Here is a 17,017-nt window from a genome sequence, read left to right on the forward strand (position 1 = left end):
ATACATAAACATTAAAACAAAAAACACAAAAGATAAATTAAAACAAAACCACCTGAGTTGTCCTTAATTGCTGATTCTATCTCTGTCCCCTTCTGCTCACAACCCCCTCCAAATGGTTCCTCATCCCCAAACTCGCAGCCTGTTCACGCTGCCATCCCCCCAACCTGGTGGTGAGCTCAGAGTCCTCACCTTATTTGAACAGCACCTCAAGGAGGGACCATTCTCTTCTTCAAACACTTCACTTTTGTCCTGATGTGCCACATTTTTCTGGCTGATCTCACAGAGAGATCTGGAAGTCTCCTTCAGTGGCTCCCCCTTTCAAAGGCTGGAGTGCTACAGGGTCCACCCCTCCCTCTTCTGGATCTACAGTTGCTCCTCAAAATGTGGGTGCCCTGTCCCCCGCTCTGCCAGTAGCATCAGCCTCACTGAGGAAGGAGTTTGTTAGAAATGTTGCATCTCAGGCCCCCATACCAGACCTACTGAATCCAAATCTGCATTCTGAGAAACAGGTGACTCTTACGCACATTAAAATTTGAGAAGCACTTGGGGTGCCTGGGTGGCTCAGTCAGTTAAGCATCCGGACTCTTGATTTCAGGTCAGGTCGTGATCTCAAGGTCACGAGATGGAGCCCCACATTGGGCTTCCAGCTTGAAGGTAGAGCCTGCTTGGGATTCTCTCTTGCCCTCTCAAAATAAAGAAAACATTTAAAAAATTTCTGAGAGGCAATCATGAGTTTACAAGTGATTTTAGTCACATGGCTTCAAATTCTACTCACAGGCTAATTTCCAAATGTTTAGCTCCTGGCCCCTCCCTCAACTCTGTACTGGATCCCACGAGAAGTCTATCAGGAATTTCAAACCCAAATGCAAACATAAATCTTGATCTTTCCCCTCCGCAAGCCAAAAATCTGAGCCACCCTTGTCATCTCTTTGTTTTCCAATCATTGGGCCCAAATCCTTCTGTTGGGAGGATCCTGAAGACCTAAGCAGCATCCTACGACCCTTGTTTAAACCATCAATATTTCTCGTGCAAAGGCTTCTGAGTCTTCTGACTAAGGCTCCCGAGGATATATTCCGAGTGCAGTGTGATCAGAGTGATCTTCAAAGAACTCTTCAATATAAACCTTGCCCCAATTTTCTACCAGGGCTTTCAAGAGTCAGCTGTTTCTAGTCCTTTCTCTGCTGTGTCAAGGGCTCTAGTCAAACTGATGAGCTTGTTTTTACCCCTCTCTCTGCCTCACTTCTTTATTTCCCTCTGGTCTCAGCTCCAACATCACTTCCTTCGGGACCTTCTTTAATCACCATAATTAAGACTCACCTCCCCTTCCATCCGTTTCCTGTTACTCTGCTTTACTTCCCTCTAACAGTTCTCTAACATTACATACATCTGACTCTCCATCAGAACGCTTGGTGTGTGAGCAAGGATTTCTTTTTAAACCACCACTGCTTAGAACAGCACACTAGAAGCACTCGAGTGTGGCGTCTTCAAGGGTTGGTAGACTGTTGGGCGCAAGGGACAACCTCTTGTGCAAGTGTCAGAACTCAGACGTGCTTCAGAGTCCCAGAAATCTGGATGTAGAGAAGACACCCAGTTTCGAATCGGTTCCAATTTTCCTAATATGGCAGCGGTTCTAAAACTTTTCTGTGTATTAGGATCACCTTGGGATTAAAAAAAAAATCTAATGTTTCAGCCACATTCCAAATGAATGAGATCACAATTGTTGGGTGGGGGACAGAGATATCTGTATTTCTTGAAGCTCTTGAAGTAATTCTAATGAGACAAGTTTAGGGGACCCTGGTTCATAGCATGAGTTAATAACCATGATATGAGATAGTATATGCGATCTAGAAATCTAGAAACTTAAAAAAGAAATCCCAGTCAAAATATTATGCAAACTTAAGACTTCTATTTCCTGTGTGGTACAGAAAACAAAAAATTCCTAAAAATAAGACTGCTTCAAACACTGGGTCTTCAAGTGAGCACATTTTACCGGATTCTCCATGTCTGTTTTCCTATCAAGCCTAATCCAAATTTGGGGCTTCTATTATTAAGTTTATTTTGTTTTCCCCAAAAGTTAAGGGAAATTTAACGTATGAAAAAGGGCTGACTTCCATACAGTCACATCTGAAAGCTTTTGGAAACTTTGCACATACCAGTATTTTTAATGGTGTCAGGTACACAGCTCTATCCTGGTAATAAGGATGTCATCACTAAGACAAAATGCTGTTATTTTCAAGAGAGAAAAGAATTTCTTTACAACTCAACTGTGTTACAATAAAATATTCTTCATCATGCTGTCTAATATTTCTCGCTCAGAAGTAATATAACCAACTAGTTCCAGTCATCAAGCAAAATATCCTTAGGACAGAAGTTAATCAAGTATTGTGCATTTACCTGTCTCAAAGATCACCTTTAAATTGTCTTCATATTTCAGGATGAAGGACAAAAGTAACAAAAGAGAAAAACAAGTCATTTGATTATTAAAATCCTTACTAGAGTGCAAAAACTATATGTTTCAAGAGAACCGTGAAAGTAGTGAAGCCAACCTTGTACTAGATGAGTCACTGGACACCCAGATGAGGGGAAATAACATGCCTGAAAGTCACACAGGAGAATCAGAAGAGGAAAAAACAAAAATTTTTTTTTTCCAAACAAGCAGACAGAATTTTTCACACTAATCAAAAAGAATCAAGGTCATCAGATTAGGGAGAAATGAGGAATAAAAAGTTACGTTACACACAGATTTAAAGGACTGGTCAGTCTTCTGCCTCCTCCCCCAAACCAAACAATTCTCCGAAGATATGTTCATATATCCATCAATACGCTTACCCTTAAAGTAGCAGGATCTTGGAAAATTCAATTTACAAATACATTATTCATTGCATTGTTATAAGGAAATTAGTTCATTAAACATGAAAACATCAAACAGCACCAATACCAGAAAGTTAAAGTGAATACACTATTACTTAAAATAATATATAATCACTGATTGGGACAGAAATCATGTATAGCCACTAGCAAAACTATTGAAACTTCTGCTTGACATAAAGGCAATATTTAAAGACTAGTCTATGCCCTTGTCCCCACTGACAGGCCTGTGGCTAGGTGACTCGGCAGTGGGTCATGTGGAAAATGTTCTTAAAGATGATGCTTTTTTTTTTTTACATTGCTCAGCCTTGAACCATGATACTACAGAACCCCAAATTTTCCAATACAAGCCAATGGCACCGTTTTTGGTATCCTAACTACGCTCGCCTGTCCCAATTAAAACCAAACAAAACACAACTCCCTTATTAAGCACTAGATTAAACGTATGTATGATGCAGCAGGAAGGCATTTACAAATGGGCTACTGACAGTGTATCAAAATGCTACTAAGGAAAATACAGCAGCAAATACTCTAATAAGAGCACATTATTCCACATGGAATCCCAAATTATCCTTATCTCTAGCTCCGTAAATTCGTGGAGGACTAGAGATGAACAAGTGTGTGTATAAATGGGGCCAGGGAGAAAGAAGCTCTAAATGTAGTGTTTGTATCTTCAATTACCCAAGATGATCTGAATGCTTACTGTGAACTCCCACTTTATCTAAGTTGTGTAAAGCACAGAGAACTAAAATGCTAGCAAAACTTTGGTGTTTACCCCCCAAAACAGCATTGTAGTTTTCAGTGAAAATGAAATAGGCATGGTTTGTGAAGTTCTAATGCTCACACCACCCTCTCCCTAGTCCCTGCTCCTTTCATCAGGTGATCTGACGACTACCTGGTTTAAAATATTTGGTAATTCAGTGCAGAAAATTAAGGTCACAGACAAAGTACAACAACGTTTAATACACTGTTAATACTAATGATTAAAAATTATTGCATAGTCTTATGCACTTACCCTAAAACATTTTCTGAAAGCAAATTCTGAAAGAATTATATAAAAGACAAATAACCTTTTAAAATGTGGATGGCATTTACTACCTCGATCTTCTATCCTTTTTTGCCTTTTCAGTACTTTTGTCCATTGTTTTCTCATTATCTCCCCTGCACTTCGGGCAATACCATTTCCCCTTTGGTTTATAGGTAAGTGAAACACACGAAAAGTGGAACCATTCAATTGGACACTGTTCATTGTCACATCCGATCATTTCCCCGTAAGACACCTGGTTACATAGACAGTATGTAGGTTCGTTGGGATCTATTGCGAACTCAACAGGTGACGCTTCCCTTTCCTGCTTGGCCTTGGAGCGCTTCTTTTTCTTGGCCGACTTGGATTTCTTCTCCTTGGGAGGCTGATCATCACAGTCTTCAATCCCGTTCGTCATGTGGCATAAATCACGGCTTTCACTGGTTCGCTGTCTGCGGGGTCTTCTTGAAGATCTTTCTGGTTGGCTGGAATCCATCTTTGCCTTATCTGAGGCCCGCTCGCCTTCAGCAGGATCTTGAAAGCACTGTGAATGCAACTCCATTTGCCTTGCCCGATTTTCCACCAGTTCGAGCATCTGCGTGACAATCTGAATTTTTTCATCTCCCAATTCTTGACTATTGATTAGTGCTCTCTGGAGATGCTGCTGTAGGCGTTTTTTCTGGTTTGAATCATCCTCTTTCTTATATTTTTCATAGACATCATCAATTTCCTTTAATGTTTCTAAAAACAGAAGAGAAAAATCAGAACATCATTGTGCATTAGCACACACAATATATTTCAAGTTAGTTAACTTTCACAGAATTGATAAAGTTGAATGAACTCAAATCATAAAACCACTACCATACGTCCTCTATGGTACGTATACTTTAAAAAGATTATTTACCGAAGAAAGAACATACGTTATCCCATACGAAAGTATATTTAAAAATAAACTAATAAGAGGTGCCTGGGTGGCTCAGTCTGTTAAGCGTCCAACTTCGGTCCAGGTCGTGATCTCGTGGGTTCGAGTCCTGCGTCGGGCTCTGTGCTGTTGGCTCAGAGCCTGGAACCTGTTTCAGATTCTGTGTCTAGCCCTCTCTCTGCCCCTCTCCAGCTCATGCTCTTTCTCCCTCTCAAAAATAAAAACATGAGAAACATTTTTTTAAGAAATAAACTAATAAGAAGAATATAAAGCTTTATTTGTTTGTTTATTTACTTATTTATTTTACAAAGCTTTCAGTAATTTATATTAACAAGGATAAGAGGGGTGCCTGGCCGGCGCAGTTGGTAAAGCATGGGACTCTTGATCTTGGGGTCATGAGTTCAAGCCCCACATTGGGCACGGAGCTTACTTAAAAAAAATAAAAAGGATAAGAGATATATACACTAATACATGGGCAAGAACACTGTATGTCACTTTATAGTCTACCTAGTGAAGTCACCTATATTTCATGTGAACCTCAAAACAATAGTGCAGTGAAATTTCCATGCCAGACTTCAACTGTAAACCTTAGGTTCTAAAACTGGCTACAGACTACTGTCCGGTCGTGTTTAAGAGATCTACAATTCAATCAATGACTTGCTACACGATTCCAGAGAGACATCACACCTTTCCTTACATATCATACCACTGGACACTCTTAAACAAAGCAGACACAAGTAACTCTTCCCACCATAGTCGTTTTAAAGGCTCTTTTATTTTGCCATAGGGCAGACTCTGAAAACCAAGCTATTTACAGAGTGGGGTTAGGTTCCCGTTCTGGCATCAACTGACGAAGCTACTAACACAATTACAGTCAAGTCAGCACCGGATCACTCTGCTTTTGTAGATAACTCAGCAGTTGGTTCTAAGCTTTTTTAACTGCTGATTTTGGTATTGTATAGCATGTGGGACACATTTAAATCAATTAAAAATGTCTGAGTCACTAGAAGGCACACAAAAATCTGAAAATAGAGTTCCAGATGTCACCAAAAATTTATGTAAGATTAAATTTCTTTTCTATTCTATTGTTGATTTCTTGTCCCTCTGAGGTAGAATGCCATCTGAGTTCTGTCTTACTAAAGGGAGAGACACAAATTAACTCTAATTGATCACACCACATGGCATATCACTGTTTTATATCCTAATATTGTTACAAGCACATGTACCATCATTTTATCTTCCAGTATTTATTACTTTAACAAGAATAACAGAAATGTTAGATGAGTAAAATGCATACACCAGGGCTGTCTCCAAGTTAACACAAAGCAGGTACTAAACACAACTCTTATCAATTAACTCCTCCCTAGAAATCATAAGTACTCACACGTGCCAGACAACTGCTTAACCCAGGATGCACGACAAAGTGCCACTGTACAGCTGAGGGGACTCATACCTGCACAGCATATTTTATTTAATTAATTAATTTAATTTTTTTCTTATTTATTTTTGAGAGACAGACAGAGTGCAGGCGGGAGAGGGGCAGAGAGAGAGGGAGACACAGAATCCAAAGCGGCTCCAGGCTCTAAGCTGTCAGCACAGAGCCCGATGTGGGGCACAAACACACAAACCATGAGATCATGACCTGAGCTGAAGTCGCACGTTAAACCAGATGAGCCACCCAGGCGCCCCTGCCCAGCATATTTTAAACCAAAGTTCATATCTAGCCCATTTGCCCAGCTAGGTGGCTTTCTTAAGAATGTAATTTTTCTCTAGAAAAAACAAGGAAATTATATATTTTTTCCCTTGGACAAAATGTGAGGATTAAAAAATAAAGGTAAACTTTATTTTAAATATTCTGTACCTAATTATCAGGATTTGAAGCTAACTGTACTGTATCATACAGGCATACTGATATGATACTACACATGAGAAAAATCCACATTTCTAAGACATCTTAATTATGTAGTGAAAGAAGAAAGGAAACTAACACTTACTGAGGCCCTTTAATGTGATAAAGATTTTCTCATTTAATCCTCAGAGCAACTCCATGAGAATGCTATCATTTCTGTATGTGAAGAACACGAAGTTCAAGAAGTAAGAACCCCAGACTTTGAACTCTGCCACATACGTATGTCTGACTCTGCCATTTAAGCATTTTCTACTAAGCTGCATAGACAACTCTTGAAATTAAGTATTCATGTTTAGTTCAATGATTATTTACCCAAGAAATTATGAACAAGAATACTGGAACAAAAATTGAGGTTCTCTAATAACCACATCCTGTAATAAATACTTCATTCAGTTGTGAAATTGTTTTCTTCATTTCTCTATTTTTAAAGTCTTTAAGGTTACTTTTAAGATTCTTCAGTATCTTCAAACACCTATATAGGTAGAAGAAATTTTTTTAACTTCCTGTATAATTCATATCACTAAATACTGCAGTAAGTTTTAAATCCAAAAACAGAAAATGCTTAAGAACTAGCAAAAAAATAAAAAGGCATGTGAAATCTGAACCAAGAACATAGAAGTATATAAAGCTAATTAACATAAAACTGTGGACGCAGAGCTTAGTAAGCACGGGCACAGACTGAAACCTAGATCCTTGTTTCCTATTAATCTTGAAGCTAACCACAATCTTTCTTTTAAAGTTTTTTTTTTTAAGTTTATTTATTTTGTTTTTTTATCTTAAAACATTTTTATTTTTATTTTTTAAAATAGTTTATGGTCAAGTTGGTGTCCATATAACACCCGAAGCTAACCACAATCTTAACAGAGCTGAAAATTTTTATAATCGCTCCATCTTTTAAAGCCTAATCCTGTTTCTCATGTTACCAGAGCTACTTAGGACACTTCTAGATGGTCAAGATGGGAGATTTCCCTGTAACCAATTTTCCTTCCCAAATTAAAATGAAAATAGCATAACTCTTGTGAAAGCAAATATGTGTCTTTGAAGAAATGTAAAAACATGCAAGCTTTATAAATTTCAGTTACTATTTGAAAAACTAAAAAATGTTCAATTCTTAAGCACGTAAGTATCATCCTTAGGCTACAATTCATGTATGTGCTCCATGTATGTAGGAAATACCTTCAGAGAGCCTTATAAAAGTTTGTATAAGATGTTAATAGTTTATAAGCAAGGATGAAGGAGCCAGGCTACTTCCCTACCTAATTCAGTGAACAAGTTAAACTCCTTGTAAATTTTAAGTTATTTGTAAAATAAATTTTTATTTCAGAGAATTATTATGAAATAATGTTCTGGACCTGACACAGCAATGACACACAGTAAGTAATCACTATTTAATTCTCTTGCCCCCTAACAGAGATCGGTCCTCTCATCAGCACCACCATATGGCTTCAGAAGGCAGAAAATAAATTATAGATTCGAAAACACAGAGCCACTTAAATATTCTGATATGCTACAAGTCAGAAAATGTCACCCCATTAGTGGGTTCCTTTGAGACTAAATCGTAAGATTAGTGGCAGGTCTAGAAAAATAGAGGCTGGGGTCCAAAAAGTGATCTTTTTAAAGTCCGTACGGCTGTTTCCACAACATGTCCCAGGTCTGTTCCTTGATCAGGGTTATCAAACGCAAAAACGATCCCCATTTAAACGTCTCCCCTCCTGGCAGCAGACCAAAGTCCACCAATAGTGGATGACAAATGATACTCTATAGGAAAAGTTGATTTCCTGTCTTAGTTTTCTGACCACAAAGGGTGGTTTCTGCCTCATCACTCAAACTTGGCGAGGGAGGGACCCACGGGTTAAGGGACGCCAGGCGGTTGCCTTGTCAACCACCCACTTCCACCTGGGGCCCGGAAGTGACGCAAGGCCCGGAACCTACGGCGTGCTAGGGCCAGCGATGGTCCTAGTTAGCTGAGCGTTTCCTCGTCCTGATTGGAGTGGTTGAGGAAGAGTCGAAAAACCACACAAATATGTCCCAAACCCCAACATCGGCTGTGCTAGGGGCGACTTAACGTCCCGCAAGGTTCCGACTCCTCCCCACCAGCGAGCTCCGCCCAAGCCTTCCGGGCACCAGCCATTTCCGAAGCGGGCGGGAGCGCGCCCGTCTGCGCCCCTCCCACGTCCTACGTCACGCCCTCAGGCCCCGCCCCCAGGGACGGAGGCCCTCCCCGCCACACACACACCCCTCTTCCTTTCCCGGCGGGGACCCCTCCCCTTTTAACCATTTGGCCGACGGCTCAGAGAAAAGGCTGCGGCCCGGAACTTTCCCCGGGGCGGGAGAAGGGAACCGACACAGTTCCCGAGTCGGGACCCGGAGAGCGGAGGGAGGGACCTCTCCGAGTCCGCCTTCGCGGCCCTCTCCCGCCCCCACCCCCCCCGCACGTTCCAATGCATCTGCTCTCGGGGTGGGGGTCGGAGAAGGGGGGGAAGCCAGGCCCGGGAGACCAGCGGGAGCCCGGCTTCGGCCGGCCGCTCACTCCCTACAGTCCCCCCGCCCGGCTGCACGCTCCGTCGCCGGGGCAGGAGGGTCTGCGGCACCGGGCAGGCAGGCGCCGGAACAAATGCAGCTTAAAATGGCTGATTCCTTTCCACACCAGCTGCAGCCGCTGGGTCTGCGGCGGGGGCTGACGAGCGGCCCCCACCCCCACCCGCGATACCCCACAGAGGTCCTCGCCGACCGCAGCGGGGGAAGGGAGGGCCGCGAACGCGATCTCCAGTCCTCTCCCCCGTCCCACACACCAGACGCCCTCTGTGCACTCGGGGAGACTGTCACAGGAGAAATGGAAAGTGGCACTTCCCTGGGCAGGCTCCGAGCGACACTGCCCGGAGGCCAGCGAATCCGGCTGAGGGGGAGGACCCGCGCGGGCAGCCCCGCGGCCCCCTACCTTGATATTTGTTGTCCAGCTCTCGGAGCACAGACACGTTCCTCTGCATGTCGTGGGGCAGCGACTCCACACACTCGAGGTAGTCCTGCACGTAGCAGGTGAGGAGCCGGCTCCGCTCGCCGGTCAGGAGCGCGGCCGACGAGTATAGTTGCTGCTGCTGCTGCCCTAACATCCTGCCGCCGCTGCTGCTCCTCGCCGCCGCCGCCGCCGCCGCCTCCGCATCCAGCGGCCACACATGCAACAGCCACGGCCGCCGCGGCTCCTCTGCTCGGCAGCCCGGCGCCGCGGGGACACCGGCAGCCGCTCGGGAGGGCACAGCCGAGTCCCCCGATCTCCACTCCCCCCAAAAGAAGCCCTCACTCCCCGCCCCCGCGGTAACAAGCCCAGGGGCGGGGCGAGATCAGGGCTCCCTCCTTTTTCTCCTCCCTCCCCAAGACTAGAGCAGCGGGGATCCCCCCGGCGAGGCTGGCGCCGGGGTCCCTGGCGTTGACACTTCCCGTCCCCCTGGGAGTCCCCAGAGGCTACCAATGCCGTCTCGTAGCACGGATCCCCATGACAAGCCCCTCGCTGCCCCCTCCTCTCCCAATCACCCTCCGTGCCCGTAGGAGAGCCTCTCACTGGCTGCCCCCGCCCCTCCGCCTGTGGCCGCCTCTGCGCCTGCGCAGGACCTACTCCTAATAAGGCCGCGGGCCCGCCCCTACCGCCCTACCGAAGGGTTCGCATTCTCCCGCCTTCCCTCCGCCACTCGGGCGATTGGTCTGTCAACTCTCGGCCCGGGGAGGAGGGTGCGGAGGACGGCCAAACGGCAGGCTGCGCCCCGCCCCCTATTAAAGGGGAAGCGCTGTCAAGCCCGCCTCTCTGCTCAGTGTCTGAATGGGACTTGAGCGGGAAGGCGGCTGAGTCCTTTCGTCTTTCCCACAGGGAGTGGGAGCCTTGGTCCCGCTCCCTCAGCCCGGTGTCACCGACATTTCCCCCATCAGGTGGATCTGGCGCGGCAACTCGCGAGGCCTTCAAAGAGCAGCAGGCGGCCGGCCCCTTTTCGCTACAACCTGGAGTAAGGCCTGCGGGAACTACGCGACCCGGCGTGCAGCGGGCGCGGTTCCCGGCATGCTCGGCGGCCGAGTTCCCGCCGAGCCGCCGCGGCTCGCCCAGCCGCCGCCTCAGCGCTGCCCGCGGGCCCCGGCCCACCTCCCGCCGCGGCTGTCGGGCTCACGGAGCGCCGGGGAGGGCCGGTCGCCGAGGTAGACGGAGCTTCCGCGTGCCCCCTGCGTTCTCCTTCTCTTTGCGTCCGCTCGCCTTTAAATCTCCCTCCCGGCCTTAGCGTGCTTCCGCCCTTGCTCCGACGCGGGGGGTGTGCCGCCGCCGAAGTTCCTTGCAGGTTTCCTCCACCTTCAGGAATCTTCTGTTTTGTTGAGGCTGCCTCTCCACCCCAGAAACGTGTTTGTCCAAGCCTCCCCTCCCCCCTCCCGGTGTCAGAACGTTTAGACCTGAAACGTCAGCGAGAAGGCGGGGGGGGGGGGGCGGGCGCACCACCCCCGTTTCATCTCTTTTTATACAGAGACTGAAACCCACGGGGTCGGGAAGAAGCGAAGGGAGAATAAAAGCCTAATATGTCATCAGGCCCACGTCCTTATGTATGCGACCGACTTTCAGGGCTTAATTTTTGTGTAGTGCTAAATGAAACGCCCTGCCGAGGAGCTAATTTTAATTCCAGATGGACTCTCGGAGTGTATTGTAACAGGTGTTTTTTGGGGGGAAAAAAGGCTGTAAATAGAACGGATACGCGGAGGGTTTTAGTGGAACGTCTGTGAAAACAAGTCCTATTCTGAGTAGTACCTTTGAATTAAAAAGGAAACGTAAGTGGGTGTTAAATTTGGATTTCTCTTTCTAAACAGTTGGTTGGCAGGAGGTACACCTGTAAGGTGACCTACTTAGAAAATATCTGTTAGGAGAAGTAACCACTTGACATGCAAAGAGAAATCTAGACTCTTATCTTACTGGAAATACTACCTTTCAAACAAAAATTTCCTCCAGTAAATTCGGAGCCTTGGGACTAACAGATCTTGCTCGGGACTCGGAGATTGTCTCGTGTTACTATACTGTGACAGTTTGTGGCTCTGACTACGCGGATATTAAACCACCCCAGGCAGTGCAGTGTGGTGTGTTTCTGGGAACTCTCTAGGGATTTCATCGTTGTCATTCTTTAAACCTTTTGATTAAGCAGACCGGTCTTGTCAAAAGCCAGTCACTTAAAAATGGAATCTTCTTGCTTCTTCCCTGAACCCTGCTGTTTTTGCTCATTCCTGGATTTGAATCAGAGTCTTTATTGAAGGCCCCAAGTAATGCAAGGTGCCTTGTTTCCCGGTTCAGGTTAGACACCGAATGCACCTATGGGTTTATTCAGCCTGAGAAGTAATCTGCAGGCACATAGGAAACGGAGTTAGAAACCAGAAGTAAGAAAGGCAGTGATTCAGTCCAAGAACCTAGAGCAAGGAGAGAGGAAGGGAGGCTGAGTATGGTCATAGAAATCATTTATATACATTCTTTCATCTTTCCTAACTCGTGTTGAACAGGCTAGGCTGAAAGGAAGCAAAAAACCCAAATGGTGATTTTTTTTTCAGCTTGTGTTGGCCTAAGTGTGTAAAAAACACTCTGAGGGGTGTGTGTGTGTGTGAATTACTTCAGATGTGCTTTTTTGTCTCAATTAATACAAGCTAATCAAAGGCTTATTCCTGCCATACCTGTGAGAGCACACCATGTGGAGAGAGTACTAAGTTGAAAAATAAAAGAAAGAAATCGCTGTATTCCCTACACTCAATTCTTGACCTTTGGTTATTTATGATGTAATCTCAGTAATCACTTACCTGGACATTTGGGGGTTTTTACATTGGGTTCCCTTCAACTAAATGCAAAATCTAAAAGTCCCCCAGTCCTTTGCAATGAAGAAATTAATTGGTAGTATCAGATCCTCTGATAAAGCAAAAAGGCATTTTACTTGCCCTTCCAAGTATTTTCTACCATTAAGTAACCCTAAAAAAGATAAGTAACTGACTCCCGCAAATTAGTACAAGTGTCTGGGATTACCTGTAATTTTGAAACCCGTTTCTTTTAACAGGTCCCTGGTGGGAAATGTTTATGCCTCTAAACCTTTGTCTTAAAGCCTTGATTTATATTGTGAGAGGGGAGGGCAACAGCTTCAAACTCTCATTGAAAACAAATTAGAAGGAGGCGGTGCCCGGGTGGCTCAGTCAGTGAAGCCTCTGACTTTGGCTCAGGTCATGGTGAGTTCCAGCCCTGCATCAGATCCTCTGTCCACCTTTCTCTCTGCCCCTCCCCAGCTTGCATTCTCGCTCTCTCAAAAATAAATAAACATTAAAAAAATGCAAAACTTGAAAAAAAAATTAGCAGATAGTTCTGAAGGATTCCTAAAGATCCCTCATGAAAAAATTTCAGCTGTTGCTTCAGTAAGGCCAATTAAATTTGAAATGCTTTCCTTCTTCCTACTTCCTAATGTTTTTAAAATTTTGTATTATGGAAAATTTCAAACATACACAAAAATTGAGGTAATAATACAATAAATCCTAATGCACTATTCACCCAACTTGAATATTTCTCAATCTATGGCCAATATTATTTCATCTGTAGCCTTCTACCCTTGCTAGCTCCCTCTGGACAGTCCATTTGATCTGTAAATATTTTAAATATGGAGGGGTAAGAGATAATTATTTTAAAAACATACTCACTGAAGCGTCTGGGTGACTCAGTCTGTTAAGCCTCTGACTCTGGCTCAGGTCATGATCTCATGGCTCATGGGTTCGAGACCTATGTTAGGCTCTGTGCTGCCGGCATAGAGCCTGGAGCCTGCTTCGGATTCTGTGTCTCCCTCTCTGCCCCTCCCTCGCTCATGCTCTCTCTCTCCTTCAAAAATAAATAAACATTAAAAAATAAAAACATACAATTCCATTATACCATCAAAACTATTGTCTATCATTTAATATCCAGACAAAGTGTCCAAATTTCCCCATTGTCCAATTAATATCTTTTCACAGGTTTAACAAGAGCCAGACAAGTTCCATGCCTTGTATTTGGTTAGATTTTTTTCTAAACCAGTAAGAGGCAGTTAATTTTGTATTTAATTCAGTGAAGCAAACAGCAGTGTTTTTCAAAGGAGGGTATTTGGGTAGGCGGAAAGCATTATTAAAAGTATAAGGAAATTCAAGAAAATCACTTTAGGGCTCCTGTATGGCTCAGTCGGTTAAGCTTCCTACCTGTGATTTCAGCTCAGATCATGATCTCCTGTTTCGTCTGATTGAGCCCCCACCCCACTCCTCTTTGGGTGGGCTCTGCAATGTCAGCTGACAAGCACAGAGCCTGCTTGGGATTCTCGCCCTCTCTCTCTGTCCTTTTCCCACATATGTACATGCTATCTCTCAACATAAATAAAATTCAAAAAAAAAATCACTTTAGGGGTCCCCGGGTGGCTCAGTTGGTTAAGTCTTCAACTCTTGATTTTGGCTTAGGTGATGATCTCAGAGTTTGTGAGGTTGAGCCCCACATCGGGCTCTACGCTAACAGCACAGAGCCAACTTAGGTTTGTCTTTCTCTTTCTCTCTCCCGCCTCCCACTCGTGCTGTCTCTCAAAATAAATAAATAAATATAAAATCACTTTAAATAAAAATCCTCATATTAAAAGGTCACCAACTGATAGCCCACTGAAGAAATGAAATTGTATCTGATGCAAATAAATAAATCATTACAAACCTAAGAGTTCGTATTAATTTAATTTGTCCAAGAAGGTCCAGTGATGCATTTTAAATTGTATTAAAAAAGCCTAAAACTTTAAATCAATTCATTAATACAATAGGCAACCAAAAAACAAAGGTCTGTTTCCATTGAGCTCAGTTTTAAAGTATTTTTAATTGCTTTATTGCATAAGTGGTACACACTGTATTAAAAAAATAGAGCTAAAGAGAAGATACATAAAAATCACTACAAACTGGAGCTAACTCTCTTGGAATCTAAGTATACAATTCCATTAGTTTTCTGCTTTATGGAAGTGCTTTGGCTAGGACTAAAGGATAAAGTTAAGAAAATACCAGATTCTCGAGCTGAAACAGAAACCTGAGCAGATTTCTGGTCTGTACATTTAGTTTATGAGGTACAGACCAGATTTAAAATTGGGTGTATGCAGTCCATCCCACTATGGATTATGACTATGTCAGTAGACAGCAGAAGACGATCACAGCAAAAAATGAAGAGACTATGAATGACTGAGACTGTAGTAAAGAGAAAATTCAATATCATGAACTATCATTCCCATGGCCAAGAAGAAAAGCAGACACATATTATCTACTTTGGTTATCCCAGACAGAAAAAAATAACACATATGGTATACTTTGCATATCACTGACCAGAAAAACATTCAGTTTTCCCTAGGTGGTTTCCATAGTTACATGAGCTGTTTATAACATCAAGAGGAGGAACTAGGTCACAGCATTGAAGGAGTTTGAATTATGCAATTATGCTTCCTAAAAACGAGAAGGCGTCTAAAATTTAGGGAAGAGAGATTTATACTATATGTTCGAAGTCAAAATTCTGGTCTAATTTTGCCAGTGAAACTTAAAATTGTGTCCAAAAATAAATAGTTGATACTATAGGTATAAACTGTTCTATTCAAATGTTGTAATAGCTAGATTCCTAAGTGTGGTAAAAGTTGCCAATGCATTCCTTGAAGATACCTCTTAGTGAGCCATCTTATCTTAAAATGTTTCTGCAGGTAATCCGTAAACTCAACAATAGCCTAGAATCTTGGAGTAGCCAAATCAGATGTACGCTGAAGCTTTCATTTCTTACCTTCTTTGAAAGCTTGGCTTAATGCCTGTCAGATGCTACTTTTAATTTGTCATAAAGATTTTCCTATTAATATCATCAATGGATAGAGAAAAGTGGAGGGAGGGAATGCTTTGAAAGTAGTAGTAGCGAAACACCTGCCTAGCTCAGTCAGTAGAGCAAGCAACTCTTGATCTCCAGGCCCACGTTGAGCAGGGAGCCTGCTTTAAAAACCCAAAACAAAAAACTTGAAAGCTGTGGTAGCACAGACTAAACCCTATCTTTAAATTAAATGTATATATTATATATGTATATATAATTTATATATTATATGTAATATACATTTTTTTACTAAGAACCTCACAAAATGATGATTTTATTCAGGAACCATGTCTGTTGTTATCAAAGCGCTACACAGTGCTCGATATATAGAAGTTAGATGCAGGAAAAGAAAATTAAAAAATGCATCTCAAGGTTGCATGATTGCAGATGGTTATTTTTAATCTCATGATCAGTCTAGACTCCGAGACTTTTTATAGCAAAAAGTAATCTTAGATTAGTGATTTTCCATCCCAGGAAAAGAGAACAGGCAACAACACGGTCTCACTGAATAGCTGAGTAAGCCTCTGCTACTCACAGGAATTTGTCATGACCGTCATGGCTGTAGTGACGGGGACGGGGTTGATGATCCCTGTCAATGGGTCACCTTCAGACCAACATTTTTTACAGATGATGATAGAAGCACCCAGAGGAGTTAATTTGCCCAGGGTCACATGGCAATTTATGAAACAAGTGTACACTTAGAATTTTAGAGCTCCTGGCCTCCAACTTCTGCTCAGGTCACGATCTCATGGCTTATGAGTTCAAGGTCTACTTGGGGGCTCCCTGCTGTCAGTGCTGAGCCTGCTTTGGATCTCTGGCCCCTATCTCTTTACCTCTCCTGCTTGCTCTCTCTCTCTAAAAAATAAATAATTATTTAAAGAAAGATCATGACCTGAGCTGAAGTCAGATGCTTAATTGACTGAGCCAGCCAGGTGCCCCGGAATGCTCTACTCTTTTGTGAATATAACTAATACTACTGGCCAGGAGATTTTCGCTGAAGTCTTTGTTCCTTTTAAATTATTCTAACTGATTGAGTTTTCTCTTTTTTTTAGGGGAATGGAATATATTTTATTTAACAGGGCTTTAACTTTATTAATTCAAATTATTTTTTTCACTGTTATTTCCCTTTTTTTTTTTAATTGAGGTATGCATACACTGTGATATTAGTTTCAGGTGTACAGCATAGTGGTTCCAGAGTAGTATGAAGCACTTAGGCAGTCCGTAACATGAAAAGTGTAGTTACTGCCTCACTATACAAAGTTATTACATTACTATTGGTTATATTCCCTCTGTTGTACTTTTTATCCCTGTGACTTACTGCTAATTGATTATTTTATGAGGCTTTATTGGAGCTGTTGTTACATTAATCACTCTTGTCATTGTTAATTTAATCCAGCTTTTTAGTAACTACTGATTTCTGAGGGT

The 17,017-nt window shown here is 43.1% G+C and overlaps 1 protein-coding gene across 1 annotated transcript; it reads right to left on the reverse strand.

Moving 5' to 3' along the window:
* Window positions 1-1,886: 1,886 nt before the first annotated feature.
* ING2 (inhibitor of growth family member 2) lies at window positions 1,887-10,246 on the reverse strand. The gene is made up of 2 exons (XM_039250697.1): window positions 9,662-10,246; window positions 1,887-4,633 (listed from the first exon to the last, which is right to left on the reverse strand). Exons 1-2 carry the CDS (start codon window positions 9,831-9,833, stop codon window positions 3,963-3,965), a joined length of 843 nt encoding a protein of 280 aa, XP_039106628.1. The 5' UTR covers window positions 9,834-10,246; the 3' UTR covers window positions 1,887-3,962.
* Between the last annotated feature and the right edge of the window lie 6,771 nt (window positions 10,247-17,017).

This window comes from Hyaena hyaena, unplaced genomic scaffold (genome assembly GCF_003009895.1).
Source record: "Hyaena hyaena isolate Hyena2069 unplaced genomic scaffold, ASM300989v1 scaffold_377, whole genome shotgun sequence".
Lineage (NCBI taxonomy): Eukaryota > Metazoa > Chordata > Mammalia > Carnivora > Hyaenidae > Hyaena > Hyaena hyaena.